Source organism: Drosophila montana, unplaced genomic scaffold (assembly GCF_035044405.1).
Source record: "Drosophila montana isolate Dmon_TW-CO22-7 unplaced genomic scaffold, ASM3504440v1 contig_402_1, whole genome shotgun sequence".
NCBI lineage: Eukaryota > Metazoa > Arthropoda > Insecta > Diptera > Drosophilidae > Drosophila > Drosophila montana.
In genome coordinates this window covers 3763565-3777281 of record NW_026998739.1, presented here as the reverse complement: position 1 = coordinate 3777281, position 13717 = coordinate 3763565, and the positions used below count along the sequence as shown (strand labels likewise).

The following is a 13717-nucleotide window of genomic DNA, read 5'->3' as shown; positions in this document are numbered from 1 at the left end:
ATAATAATAATAATAATAATAATAATAATAATAATAATAATAATAATAATAATAATAATAATAATAATGATAATGATAATGATAATGATAATGATAATGATAATGATAATGATAATGATAATGATAATGATAATGATAATGATAATGATAATGATAATGATAATGATAATGATAATGATAATGATAATGATAATGATAATGATAATGATAATGATAATGATAATGATAATGATAATGATAATGATAATGATAATGATTATGATAATGTTAATAATGATAATATTAATAATACCATTATTTTTTATATGACTTAAAAATAAAGTGTAAAATCACAAAGTCCAATTGGAATGTGAATTGCATTTATAGCAACCGCAATTGGACTTTAGTTGATAACTTTACATTTACAGGCACATCGAACTGCACACCCACACATAAGCACACACACACACATACACACATTTGAGGCGAACCACTTAAAAGTCATCAAAGTCACATAACTAATTCATTAGGAATTTTGAGAAAAAAGTTGCTGTGCTCATCGAAATGCCGCTGACCATATACAAATGAACACACACGCACACAGACACACACACACGCACACACACAGGCACGCCCGCACATTCCGCATGCAGTCAGTTTTTGTTGCCTATTTAGCGGCGCAAACATTTGGCTTGTGAGGCCAAAAGTATGCAAGCACGCACACATACAAATTTCGAATGTCTGGCATGGATTTAAGTTAACCCCAGCATATCACCGGGCTCTCCTCACCTCACCAACCGGCCCCCTTCTTGTTCGCAGCGGTACAAACACATTTGCTCATTAGCATTATTGCCAGGCTCCACTGTTTGTTTGTCTCTGACGGTTTCTTTCTGCCCAAGCCCCCATCGCCGTGCCTTGGCCCCACAGCCGCAGCACGCAAATGAGAATTTCATTAACGTTATTAATATTTTCATTGTTGAGCATTTTGCATGCCACGTCTACTGCCACTGAGTCTGCAGTATATATAGATATATACATACATATGTATATTTCTGTGCCAAAGTAATAACTTGATTATGATGTTTGCCGACTTGGCTCATGTTTTTGTTGTTTATATATTTTTTTTGTGCTTTACATTTTTCATGGCTTAATAATTGCTCATTTCAGCTGCAGCGGCCTTTTGTTTGGTTTTGTGCCTTGTTGTTAACAATTATGAGGCCACTTAAATAAATTTTATTGCCGCCAGGCATTGTCCTGCCCGCCTACAAACAAATTGACAATTATTTCGCTCGTTGCTCGTGCCCAAATGACAAACGAGCCAGCCAGAAAGTTTTCCTACCATTTATTAGCTAGAAAGTTTTACGGGTGTGATTTTGATTTAGCTTCTGGCCAAATTCTGTTAGGTGGCAGCAGCAGCACCAACAGCTACAGCATTTGATGCCGGTCTAATGAAGTTTTCAATGGCCAAGCAGTTGAGTTAAGTTTGCCTAACAAGCGTGAGCGGGAGGGCGTGTTCAAGAAGTGGCCAAAAGTTGGCATTTGAGTTATGAATGGTATATTTATCTTTAGTTACGTTTTAATAGTGAGCATCAACATAAAGTTATAGCTGATAATTTTAATTACTGCAATAGGGAAACTAATGAATCTCAAATTAACCTCAAAGACCCATAAATATAATCGACTAGTAATTTAGCAACAACCCGAGGCGCATTAAATAGATGAACGAGAGAAACCAACAGACCCTTGGCTAGTTACGAACAAATTACATATGCGGACTGCAGAACTAGAAATTTCGCTTTCCAACCTTCTAATTATAATTACTGAAACTTTGCTAAGCCAAATGAATTAGTTGTTCTCTAATCACCATTTACACGTATTTAAATAGTTTGCTCTTTTATGCGATTCTCATTAATTCAGATAAGGCTTACATTCCTGCTTTGATTCCAAGCGTTATATTCACGAGTACTGTTGTTCATTCCATATGTACAACTATATCGAGTTGTATTGGTTGCAACGTTGTCAACGTTTTTGGCCTTGTGTCCTATTAATTAAGTTAGTTCGCTCGCTTGACATCGATTAAAATGTCATGGTACATGTTAAATAACAAATGCTGGTTTGTAATAATTGTAATGCAATTATATAAATAATTAAACACAATGCGCTGCCGGAAATATTATGAGAAATCCGGAGCTAAATTGTCTATCAGAGTGCAATTACGTAATAAAATTATTATAAAATCATTCGACTCACCATTGTTGACCGTGGAGCCGCCAACGCTGCCGACATTGCCATCGCTGCTCAGCGCCAGAGTTGTCAACGTCTCCAATATGAGCAGAGTTGTGAGTATGGCGTAGAATTGATTCAACATGTTGCTAAGAAATTGATGACACTGTGTCTTCCGGCCAATGTGTGTATATATTATGCAGTTAATGTTCTTTTAACTTTTCAATTAGCACGCACTTTTTATCAATGCGTAAAGCACTTTTTATTACATTTACCTTACCATATATACCTGTTCTTTTTTTATTAATTGCAAGTTTTAAGCGCTCTGCAATTTATGCTTGGATTTATTTCAATGTTGGGCATTTAATTAATTTAACTTCTCGTTTTTTTTTATGAGTGTGTGCTGAAAATAGAGGGAAAAAGATATTATGAAATGTCATGGCATATTTGATCAATGGCGGACATAAATTTGCTATTAAATTAAAGGACACGCTCCAATTTGCTTAAATATTTGTGTACATTTAATACAGCGCCTAAAAGCTGTCTTTCCTGATTTATTTGCTACCCAAATACGCTGCCTTTGTCCAAGGACAACAACAACAATAGCACAAAGTGAGGTGGGGAAAATGAAAAACAAAAAAAAAAGCACTGCAAACTCTTGATTGAATTTCGCCTGACGTAAGCGGATTAAAAGGAAATTCTATGAAAAACACAAATAATAATAATAAACCGAAGCATAAAACAAAAATAACGGTCAAGTCATAAAAACGCAGCAGACAAATGAAAAGCTGCGCGCCTGGTAGGGCCAATAAGCAGCACACCAAAGGACAACAAAGCCCAGCACCAGCTACAGCCAAAGGTTGCTCCATGACCCAGACACTGTCCATTGGCTTAACTCCCGGCTACTTCCGACACGTACCCACCGGGCACTGGCCACTGGAAGTCACTTCAATTGCCGTAACTAAACTACGGAATCAACACGTGCCTGGCATCTAATGTTGAGTTTAGTAGCGATTTCCAATTAACATGCATTAATTATATCATATTTGTTCTTGAAATCAGCTATCTGTCTACCTTTATCATATATATATATATTTGTTTTTTTTTTGCCGCAGGTGGCACCTAATCAACTTGCCGCCCTATAAAATGCTGATAAATGAAGCACCGTCTGCACATTATGAACTGCCCTTGACAACCCCTGGCCAATAACTCTGCCAGTTGTCCGGCACTTGGAAAGCGCTTAACAGCTCACCCCTTTGCAAATGCCATGACCATCATCGTCATCATCAGCATCATCATCAAATCCCTCGTCAGCATCCCACAGTCCCTTGGCATCATCGTTTGCTCTGCTTCGCTTTTGCATATATGACAGGGGATGCTACACGTTGCCCTAACACACTAACATATACCCTATTTTTGGTGACATAATAATAATCCCTTTAAAATGCAGAAGAGGTGGGAAATATATATAAAAGGGTAAGAAAATAATTAAATAAAATTGTAATAATTAAGAGGCAATCAGCAGTATACAAGAAGTGTTCGAGTACTGATTATATTAAGTATAGAGGAAATAATATCATCCCATTTTGTATATTTAGCAACTATATCATAACAATGTTTACGGACAAGACGGAAAAAGGACAAGAAAATGTAATCTCGTGCGAGATCACATCGCGGGCAAAAATAAATATAATAAATATAATATATATATTGGAGAGAGAACTGTTTGAAAGAAGTTAAAAAAAAGGAATGTCTAAAAAAAAGATCAGTGGAAAATGAAAATATGGTAAAAAATCGGTATTTAAATCCTTTAAATTCTTTGAAGCCTTAAAGTAAAGCTTACCAAGCAAACAAAATAAAGAAAAAAGAGTTGCATATCACAGTTTTTCACCTGTTTTCTCACACGGAAGGTGGATTGTGAATCTCAAATTGAATATCGATAGAAACAAAACACCAAGGTTTCGTTTAACAATTTTCCGCGCATATTCCACACTCAGTCGGGGCTATACGAATCAGCTGGACTTATTGGTTTATTTCCCGCTTTACAGGGTAACTGTGCGTCGAGTAACGTCTCGGGCATGCTTTCGATTTGACATTTTCTTTTAGTCTGTTCGTGTCATAAGCGCAAAGCAATTTGCTCCGTCAGCTGTAGCTCTGGGCCTCGTCCTGCACTGCACCGCACTGCACTCCGGTCTACTCCACTATTTTGCCATTCAAGTTTTCGCTCTATTGCAATATGAATGCATTTCAATTAAAATGCTGGCGATGCTTTCTTAACAGCAGCTGTTGTGGTTTACTCGCAGCGTTTGTTTTGTTTTTTTGTTTGCCTCTTGTTTGTCTTTTGTTTTGTCTTTAGTCTAAGTTATTGAAATCAATTTGTGAACTTAATTGAATTTCGGTGCGGCTTCAAGTGGCTGGCCTTTGACTCCCCCCCCACCCCCACTCCCCATTGCAATTTGCCTAAGAGTTGGCAACATATGTGAGTGCAATAGCGAGATGCTTACACGTTTGACATGTCTATTAGCCGCCAGAGTGGGTACATCCTATGACCCGGCTACCTCGGCACTATGCATATTTAAAATACTTGTTCACAGCCCAACGATTCGGTACAAGGCAGTGCCACGCCCCGTTAACCATGCTCGCCCACATGCGGGGATGTGGCGGCATGCAGCAGGCTTTTTGTATTATTGCCAAAAGTTATTATGCCATGGCATTCCATGAATTTCGCTTTGTGTTGCATACTTTGCGGCTGGCTGAAAATTGCACCAGTTTCTATCTGGTTGCATGTTTTTTATTTAGTACTTGCCTGAAGAACTTTAAGCGCGTGATTTTTGCAATTTGGCTAATAGCGAAAAGTCAACGCTGTGCCGTCGGCTTTGAATGCCCGCTGACAGTGAGTAATGGTAGAAAGAGAGAGGGAGAGACAGAGAGAGAGAGAGAGAGAGAGCAGAGCGGCAGCATGCAGCGAGCGTAATGGGCACAGTATTTATCCTTCCCCCTCTATCTTTCTCGCTCTTCCACTGAGCGCATTTAAATCAATATTAATAGCAATGTTTACGCCCCCGCAGGCTGGCCAAGAATGCAACTGCCACGCGGCAGCTTCAATTGAAGATTTACCTACTTTTGCCACTTTTTTTTTTTTTATATACATATCTTTTATATTTCTTGTATTCTTTTGGCCAGGAAGCCAGGCAAGCAGTCGGCCGCGGGGCGTTGAGCGCTGGGCGTTGGCGGTGCGTGTACAGGACCCGCCTCCTGCCAAGTCCTGCATTCAGTCGCTTGTGCATAATAAATCAATTTACATTTTCTCTCGCCGCACGCAAAAATGAAATGCAAATAACGGCAACCGACCATGAACGATGCAGCATATACTACTGGAGTCTGAGCCCCTCCTGAGCAGGCAGCGAGCTGCGCCTCCGCCCAGCCGGAGCAGCGAGCAAAGAATCCGGCAGAGCAGTAGGCAAGGGCTAAGGAGCTGGCACCACTTTTCACCGCACAGATTTACGCGCACTTAAATCACAGCCAACAGAATTGATCGCCATCAAAGTACAGCAGCATTAAAAATAAAACATGCCACCATTGACTACTGACACCCGCTCGACTAGGGCATACCCTGTACGGAGGGAAGGAGCGATTCGTAACCATTTTCATCTAGGATATGGGAAAGAATAACAAGGGAAGCACTTAATACTGTCAATATATCTCTCAATATAATTTCTGCCTGGCATACACGCTCTCTTAACAGTTTACCCAATGTTAGCCTTCTACAGGGTATAGATTGCAACAGTTTTGCCAGGAAGCTGCCGCGTTGGCTGGCGGCGCCGGCAGTTGGCCTTTTCGGTGAAAGTTGAAGTGTTTGCACTTAATGTGACACTTAATGAGCATGAAATATGTTAAATACGAACAGTTGTTGTTATTGTCCTGTGAGCAGGACAATGCGCGATTCGAATTTTATGCAAAATCGTTGATGTACACCAACAGTTGCCCGGCCAGATCATGTCTCAATCATGATGATGCTGTATAGTAATTTGATTTTATGATTGGCCTTAAAATATTGCTCGAAGGGGCTTCCTCAACCTTGGCATAACTATTTTAGAACCACAATAAACAAAGTTAAAATGAACTGATTTCGAAAGCAAAGCATGTCCTCAAATTGCCTTTAATTTGCAATATAAATTCAACAATATTTTCCTAGCCAACTCAATTGCGAACTATACTAATAATTTGTCTATTTAATTTCCTGTGCATTTGAGCAAATATTTTCCAAGTTTCTTTCATCGTTCGATAAAACTGCATTTTCGCAATGCGATTGCAATAATAGTTATTATAACTGCCATTAAACCACAATTGCAAAACATATGCAAGCTATATGCCATACACACACACACACACACGCACACATACTTAATGGCACTCAGCACATGGAGCACTTAACGCCTTGGCTAGTCTAGTGTTAAATTTGCCACATTTGTTAGGGGAGAAGTTGGGATTAAGTTTTCAGGAATGCTGTGCTTGATTTTTCATGCGTAGAGCTTTGCAGATGTACTAAAACTTGGTAAGGAGTTAAATACATCAGCATTGCCATGGGCTCTGGCGCAGGGGGGGATTGTGGGGGCAACGGAAGCAGCGCTATAAACAACAAAACGAAGCCAAAGCAACAAAGGCAACATTTTGCAGCGCTTTGGTGCTGCTGCACGCATTAATAAACAAAGCAGACAGCAAAAGTGTTTAATAACTCACTGTGGCAAACGGCGGGGGGGAGTTGTGCGTGTGTGTGTGTGGGGGGAGGGGGGGGGGAGGTGGTCGTGTTCTTGGTAGACTGCAAATGGGCGTGTGAGTGACCGAGCTGGCAGCTGCTTTCAGTCGGAATTACGAGCCCTTCTTCTGTTCCATGTTGATTTCTATCAATAGCATTCATTCAATGAAAGATCGTGGAATCTCAAATACAGCCGTCCTAAAAATACCTTAAGCCGATTTTAGATTTTTTTTTTCCAAATTCAAGATGCAAATCGCAAATCTGAAGTATCAAACTTGTGGGCCTCTTTTAAGTTATGAATTGTTAATCTATTAGGATCATGCATGAAGTAGTTTTAAGGACATTTTCCAGTGCTCAAGAAGGATGCACATTTATACGACTATAATTCAAATACCCTGTCGCTTCAGTTCTTCGCTCTTGAATGTAAATGTTGATCGTCATTTGATACCCCAAAGAAAAGCTATCGCATCTGTTTTCCATAACATTAGATGGATAGATATGTATGTAGTCTGTGTCCTTTCACTGCGATCTACTGGACTCCGTCTTTGCAATGCACTGACAGCTTTCTTGTATCCGAATAGAGATATTGCTCTTGTTCAGACATTCAGCTCTTCTTGTCTAATGTTCCATAGTCTAATATCTAATAGTCGTTTGCTCTGACAAGGTTCCTGAGTTGTTTCTCCGTTAAACTCTCTCGCTGAATGTTCTAGCTGTCAGGACATGGTTCGATCTTACTGAATAGCTCAAGTCTCAGAAAGGTGTGCTGGCTCCCTTTCTATCTTGTCTTGAAGGCTTACCTTCAAAGCGATATGGCCTTTGATGTGGACGTGTTTACCATATAAATTCTTAGAATTCTCAGCATATTTTGAATTTGCAAGCCTCTAAAATTGATTTAAATTTTTATATAATTTCTAACATCCCTAAAATTCGCATTAATTCTCTTCTATAGAAATATGTATGGATTTTTGCAATTCTTATTCCTTGGCACGTAACTCATAACTTTGGATAGCTAAACAATTTTATGATTTCATCTTTTAAGCATAACGAAACTCTTAAATTTCGGAGTTTGGATTAACTCAATAATTTAACTAAAATATTGTTTAAAAAAATAAATGTTCTATTTGTTTGTGTTTAAGACTTGATCATTAATTTAACTAATTTAGTTTCGATATAACGTGAACCCATGATCAGTATTGAGTTTTTTTAAATATAGTCCTTTCGATCTAGTTGCCTTAGATGATATTTGTTTTGTGTTGAATAGCTTACCGTGTCAATGTTGATGGGGGTGGTGCAGCGGGGCAGAGGCAGTCAATTTATAAATAAAACAGCGAGACGACAACGCGACACATTTTCATGTTTGTCGCTGATCTTTTTTGCATCATTTGCACAAGAACTTAATTAGGCAGACGCGATAGAGACGATAGAGGGCAGACACGCCGACGCCGGCACACACACACACACGGACACACAAATGCACACACACGCACATTTATGGACGTAAATATAGATGCAGTAATTGCTTAAAATAACATAATGATTAATTGATAAACAGCAGCTTGCACTTGCAATTATAATATTATGATAACAATTCTCGTTTGCCCGCTGCAGATAAACAACAACAAACCAAACACGCTTCCAATAACAGAAGCGAAGCGTTCAGAGCAAAAGCCACGAATGCAGAGCAACCGCGCACAACAACAGCCGATTTGGCACTGAAACGAAGCAACAAACGAACCCAGCATCAGCAGCAGCAGCAGCATTAGCAGCAGCAGCGGCAGCAGCAGCAGCAGCAGCATCAACAGCCGAGCCGAAGCCGAAGCCGAGGACCATTCATTACGAGACGAAATGCAGACAAAATCCATCGTCGGTCTTCGTCGGTTCGGCAAAGTCATGTTATGGGGCGGCCCATTAAGGTACTTGGTCCCAATACAGTTTTAGAAAATCAGATTGGATAAGCAGATGGCATCGTGCTAAATTATTCCATTTGATAGGTAATTCACTTATCACAAGTATATATGTATATGTATGTACGTACACATATCAGAAAATATTATGGTCATAATAAGCTTAGAGAAAAGTAAATTGATTTACAAACCCTTTAGAAACAAAAATTGATTTATTTAGGTTTTATTGTAAAATAAATTAGTCATAAAATGTGAGTTAGGTCATAAAAATATATATGCAATTTTTAGTTACAAAAAATAATTGTTGTTTCGGAACCTAAAAACGGAACTCAGAAAATAGCTAAACATTATACAACTAAAAACATAAACAGGACCTGTTAATTCTCGTTAACAATTTGCTAAATTAAATTATATGTTCAAATGTGAGTGAAAAATCTTAAAAAAAGAAAGTCGCTTAAAACGATTTATGTTTGTTTGCAGCTGAAATTTATTTAAAGTTTTCATGACACCAAACACATTCATAACATGTGCTGACAACTTGAGTTGTTCAAAGTTTTAACTAGACTTTTAAATAATGGAAACAAATATGCTACAATTGAAGCAAACAAAATGATCAATCTTTCTAGAAGAAGAAGTTTCTACAACATGTGGCAATCCGATCTACAAAGCATACCACCTCTATGTATGTCTGGTGTCTAACAGATGGCATTCGAAACTAAAACAAATATTGCGGTTGCAGTGCTTTAACATTTCAGCCTCAACGTTTAACATGCACTTGTTAGTTTTAAGAAATGTTGGGGGTTTTAATGCGTACCAAATCTTAATGTACTTTGAAAGATTCATATCCTAAGCATAATGCTTGTGAGAGTGTTAGATGCATTAAAATGTTGATAGCAAGACGAAATTTTATGACTTACATGTGAGAAAAATGTGTGAATAATGTTAGAAGGCGTACATTTAAAAGGGGGTCTGCACATTAGGAATGAGTGGAAATTTATGTATATTTCTTATATACATTACGAAAAACTAAATTTTTAAAAAATAATTTACTAGTTAGAACCGTTAATAAATTAACAGTTATGGTGGCTTAACATTCCTGTAATGATAAAGTCTCTTACACTGTTCTGCTAACGGGGTTACCCCAAGCAAACAGAGTAAATCACATTCAAGTTAAAGCAACAGCGCTATGTTAACTACTCACCCCTCGCAGTTATGTTAAGCCATTACTGTTATCAACCACTTTGTTAAGACATAAGAATTTACCACTATTACCCCAAAAGCTATGCAAAAGCTTTAACAGTCCGGCTGCTAAGCTTTTAACTTTGCAAGCTCACTAAACAGTTAACAAAAGCTTTGGCACTTGACTTATCCTTGTTGACTTCAGCAACTGACAGATGCAAACGGTAAAAACAACGAATGCCCGCACAGCTGATTGTCAAAAGTTGACCCACACCCCGCTGCCGTCAGCTGGGGCTACAACAGAAAGTTTATGTCGCTTCGTCTCGACGGTTTCAGTTAACACACGAATGGAAACCAGTAGAAACATGCGGTGCGTCACCAAGTGACGTCCACACTTAGGCAAAACAGTTACGCGCAACTCTCTGTGTGTGTGTGTGTGTCTGTTTGTTTGTTTGTGTGTGGAGTAGCATTGAAAAACGCGTTGGCCAGACAATTGCCGAAAAAAGAAAAGGGAAAAGCAGGCAAAGGTCAAGGCTCACCTCAAGCAATGCAAGTGCAATACGAACAACAAGCAGCAGGGAAACCCAAAAGCCATTCAATCTGAAAAGTCAAAAGTGGGCGCAACATGACGCCCACTGCGAGTCAATTAAACCGCACGCAACTAAAGGAAACTACAATAGCGTGAAATTTGAGGCGTGGCACAAGGAGCAAAAGCTAAAACATAACAAAAACTGTGGCATACCTTGCGGCCTTGCAGCAGCAGCAGCCGCAGCAGCAGCAGCAGCAGCAGGAGGAGGAACAGCATCGGCTGCCCTGGAGCATGGGTTCATGCCTCAGCAGCTGCGTTGCCGCCACCGCCACGAGCTCAGCCACAAACTCGACAGCCTCGTCGTCTTCCTCCTCGGTTAGCTCCACAACCTGCGTTACGGCCGTCGCCAACAGCTGGCTTCTTTGGTAAGCTTCAAAGTGCTCCGCTGCCCCCTCAAAAGATCGTGCATAGTGCAGTTAATTAAAAGTGCATTTTGTTTACTTTGTGGCACACAAAAGTATGCTATGCCACGGCAAATCCAATAAGCGTGCTGCTGACTTGGCAATCAATAGAAGCTTAAAGGGGGGGGGGGGCCGTAATTAGCGCGATTCGTGTGCGCACCGCCATCAAACGACACGCTTTATGCCAGAGTCTTGGGCTCTAAATTGCATTGGCAAACATAATTTGCGGACAACACGGCCAGCACAGGCAACGACAACCCGCGGCAGGGTCAACAGCCTAAAAGTATGCAACGCTTGAGTGCGTGCTGCCTGGCACAAACAATGCCCGGAAGGGGCTTCACTCGCCATATGCCTGTACATAAACAATACAAATAAATAGATTAGGCATTGTGACACGCATTTAATTCCCTTTCGCGATTTATTGAAGAAAATTCAATTTTAGAAGAATCAAAGACCCAATCAATCAAACTTAACTTAGCCCAACTTAAATCATGCCAGATTAGCCGTAAAAATCCGACTTATTAAACAAACCAATTAACCTGTTTAAATTTTCTAGAAAAATATTCTTCTAATTTGCGATGTCTATAATTTACGTTCTATTACTTATTTGCAGAATGCATTTAAAAAAATATTTGCTCTCATCGAAACTGTTTAAAACTGTTTCCTGACAATTGTAAACAATTAAAATGTGCATAAATATTTTAATTTTCCATATATATTGAGTGCATGTCACATACTGACTGGGAAATGCCTACTATACCCCAACAAAGAACTGAATTGCATTGTTCTCCTTGCAGGCGTCGTCCCAGAGCGAGAGCCAGAGCAGAAGCTACAGATGAGCCGGAAGCGGAGCTGCTCTCGGCTGCCAGTGAGCGCTGCCAGCGACGTGGCCTTGTCTATCGCATACTAAAGTTCAAGCGGAAGCAGCAATGCCCACAATTTCTGGACAAATACTGGGAGCAACAGCCCAGCTATGCGAAGCTGCAGAACGACAGGTGAGCGAATAAACGCCTCAATGAAAGCCACCTGAGAAAATTGCACCCCATCTTAAATTTCTAGTGCTCTGGCGGATATACAGCTGCAAAATCTGGACGTGCACAAGCTGCTCAATGCCACAACGACGCCCAGCAAGGAGACGGAGCTGCAAAACTATGCACGCATGTCCAGCTCGCGAGCCAGCTCCTCGCTAGACCTGGAATGGGAGCACGAGTATTCACAGCTGCGACAGTACCAACAGCGACAGCAAAAGGAACAGCCACAGCCGCAGGACACCCCCACCAGGGTGGCCTCGCAGCCGCGCTACGCTTCCTTGGACCAATTGACGACGGCAGCCTCGCTGGCCGCCAGCCATGGGCGGCATGCGGCGGCGGCACGCCAGGCTGGGCGACTGGGCGGTCACCGTTATGGCGGCTCCTTTACGCGCACCTCCTGCTGCTCCTCAACGCAGAACTCCTGGTCACACATATCCACGCCCGAATCGCTCGAATGGGACATTGATGCCGAGCAGGAGCAGCAAAGGCAGCTGCGTCAGGAGGACGACAATTTGGATGAGGAGACCCTCAAACTGCTCCATCAAATTGAACAGCTCAAACATCATGTACTTCAGGAGACTGGCGACGGCCTGAGCATGGGCGTTGGCGTTGGCGTGGGCGTGGCTGTGGAGGAACTTAGCGAAGGCTTACAACTTCGAGCGTCACACTTCGGCGTGGCCAACGGCTCAGAATTGGAGATGCACATTAGTTGATTTGTGGAACAGTGCATATAATGCGTATATAAGGCGAGTATAAATCATGTACAAGAGACCTACAAAGGACCTGTGAGGAATGTTTAGCTAAACAGAAAATATAGACGGCTGCTCCAAAAGGCATCGTGTAATTGAATTTTAAAAAATGCAATTAAAAAAAAATTATTTATATCATATGTTTGGAAGAATCGCAATAAGAAACCTTTATGAAATGTCTAAGAAAATGTATTGATTAACCTACAACAATGCGAAGATGATAAAGAAAACGTATCTTCGGTTAGCCGAAGATTAGATACCCTTGCAGATACATGAAAGACTTACAACATTAAATGCTAATTTTAGTTGTTCATACTATCTATTAGATACAGTAGTTGGATAAGAATTTGCCAAACAAATTTGTGCAATTGGAGTGTTCAGTTTAGAAATCTAAAAGAGGTTTATACAAACAAAATATTTTGCTTACTATATATAAATTATTTTAGTCTGATATTACTAAGATTTACCAAACCAAAACTTACTTTACTGATTTTCTTATGGCTAAATTAGAATCTATAACAATACGATCTGCCAGACAACGATTAGTGCTAAAATCATTTCTGAACTGTTTCATCCAGTGAACAGATTGCTGAGCTATATCGACTATATTGACTATTCACAACTAAGTTATCATGTTTTTTGCAAGGGTATGATGAGTACAAGTTTTTCTTCTCCCCATACGAAATGTCTATAAAAAAGATTAAGTTACCTGTAAACTTTGTACAAGTGCAAGTCGGTACTACATGATCGAAACTCAAACAAATTATTTGCGCAATTAAAGTGCCTCGCGAACATGCACTTTCTTTTCCCTCTGGTACAGAAACCCCAAACTATGTTAACGCCTTTAAAAGCATATCGCTACAAGGATTTGAGATACAAAGAACTAACTACACTCCGTAGTTATAT

At 40.1% G+C, this 13717-nt stretch overlaps 2 protein-coding genes across 2 annotated transcripts in view; one reads left to right on the top strand and one right to left on the bottom strand.

The window, feature by feature from the left end:
• Nucleotides 1–2449, bottom strand: part of DIP-epsilon (Dpr-interacting protein epsilon) — a 58656-nt gene extending 56207 nt beyond the window's left edge. The window contains exon 1 of the mRNA XM_064697547.1: nucleotides 2230–2449. Coding sequence (XP_064553617.1) covers nucleotides 2230–2347 — 118 coding nt within the window. The 5' untranslated portion in view covers nucleotides 2348–2449. The remainder of the gene's footprint in view (nucleotides 1–2229) is intronic.
• A 7860-nt stretch (nucleotides 2450–10309) lies between these two features.
• Nucleotides 10310–12905, top strand: LOC135438848 (uncharacterized). The gene is made up of 3 exons (XM_064697367.1): nucleotides 10310–10995; nucleotides 11829–12026; nucleotides 12091–12905. The coding sequence occupies exons 1-3, from the start codon at nucleotides 10862–10864 to the stop codon at nucleotides 12773–12775; spliced, it is 1017 nt and encodes a 338-aa protein (XP_064553437.1). The 5' UTR covers nucleotides 10310–10861; the 3' UTR covers nucleotides 12776–12905.
• The last annotated feature ends 812 nt before the right edge of the window (nucleotides 12906–13717 follow it).

Coding starts and splice junctions, on each gene's coding strand:
- LOC135438848 (XM_064697367.1), top strand. CDS start 10,862: ATGGGTTCATGCCTCAGCAGCTGCGTTGCCGCCACCGCCACGAGCTCA. Junction 10,996..11,828: donor GCCAACAGCTGGCTTCTTTG/GTAAGCTTCAAA, acceptor TTCTCCTTGCAG/GCGTCGTCCCAGAGCGAGAG. Junction 12,027..12,090: donor GCGAAGCTGCAGAACGACAG/GTGAGCGAATAA, acceptor TTAAATTTCTAG/TGCTCTGGCGGATATACAGC.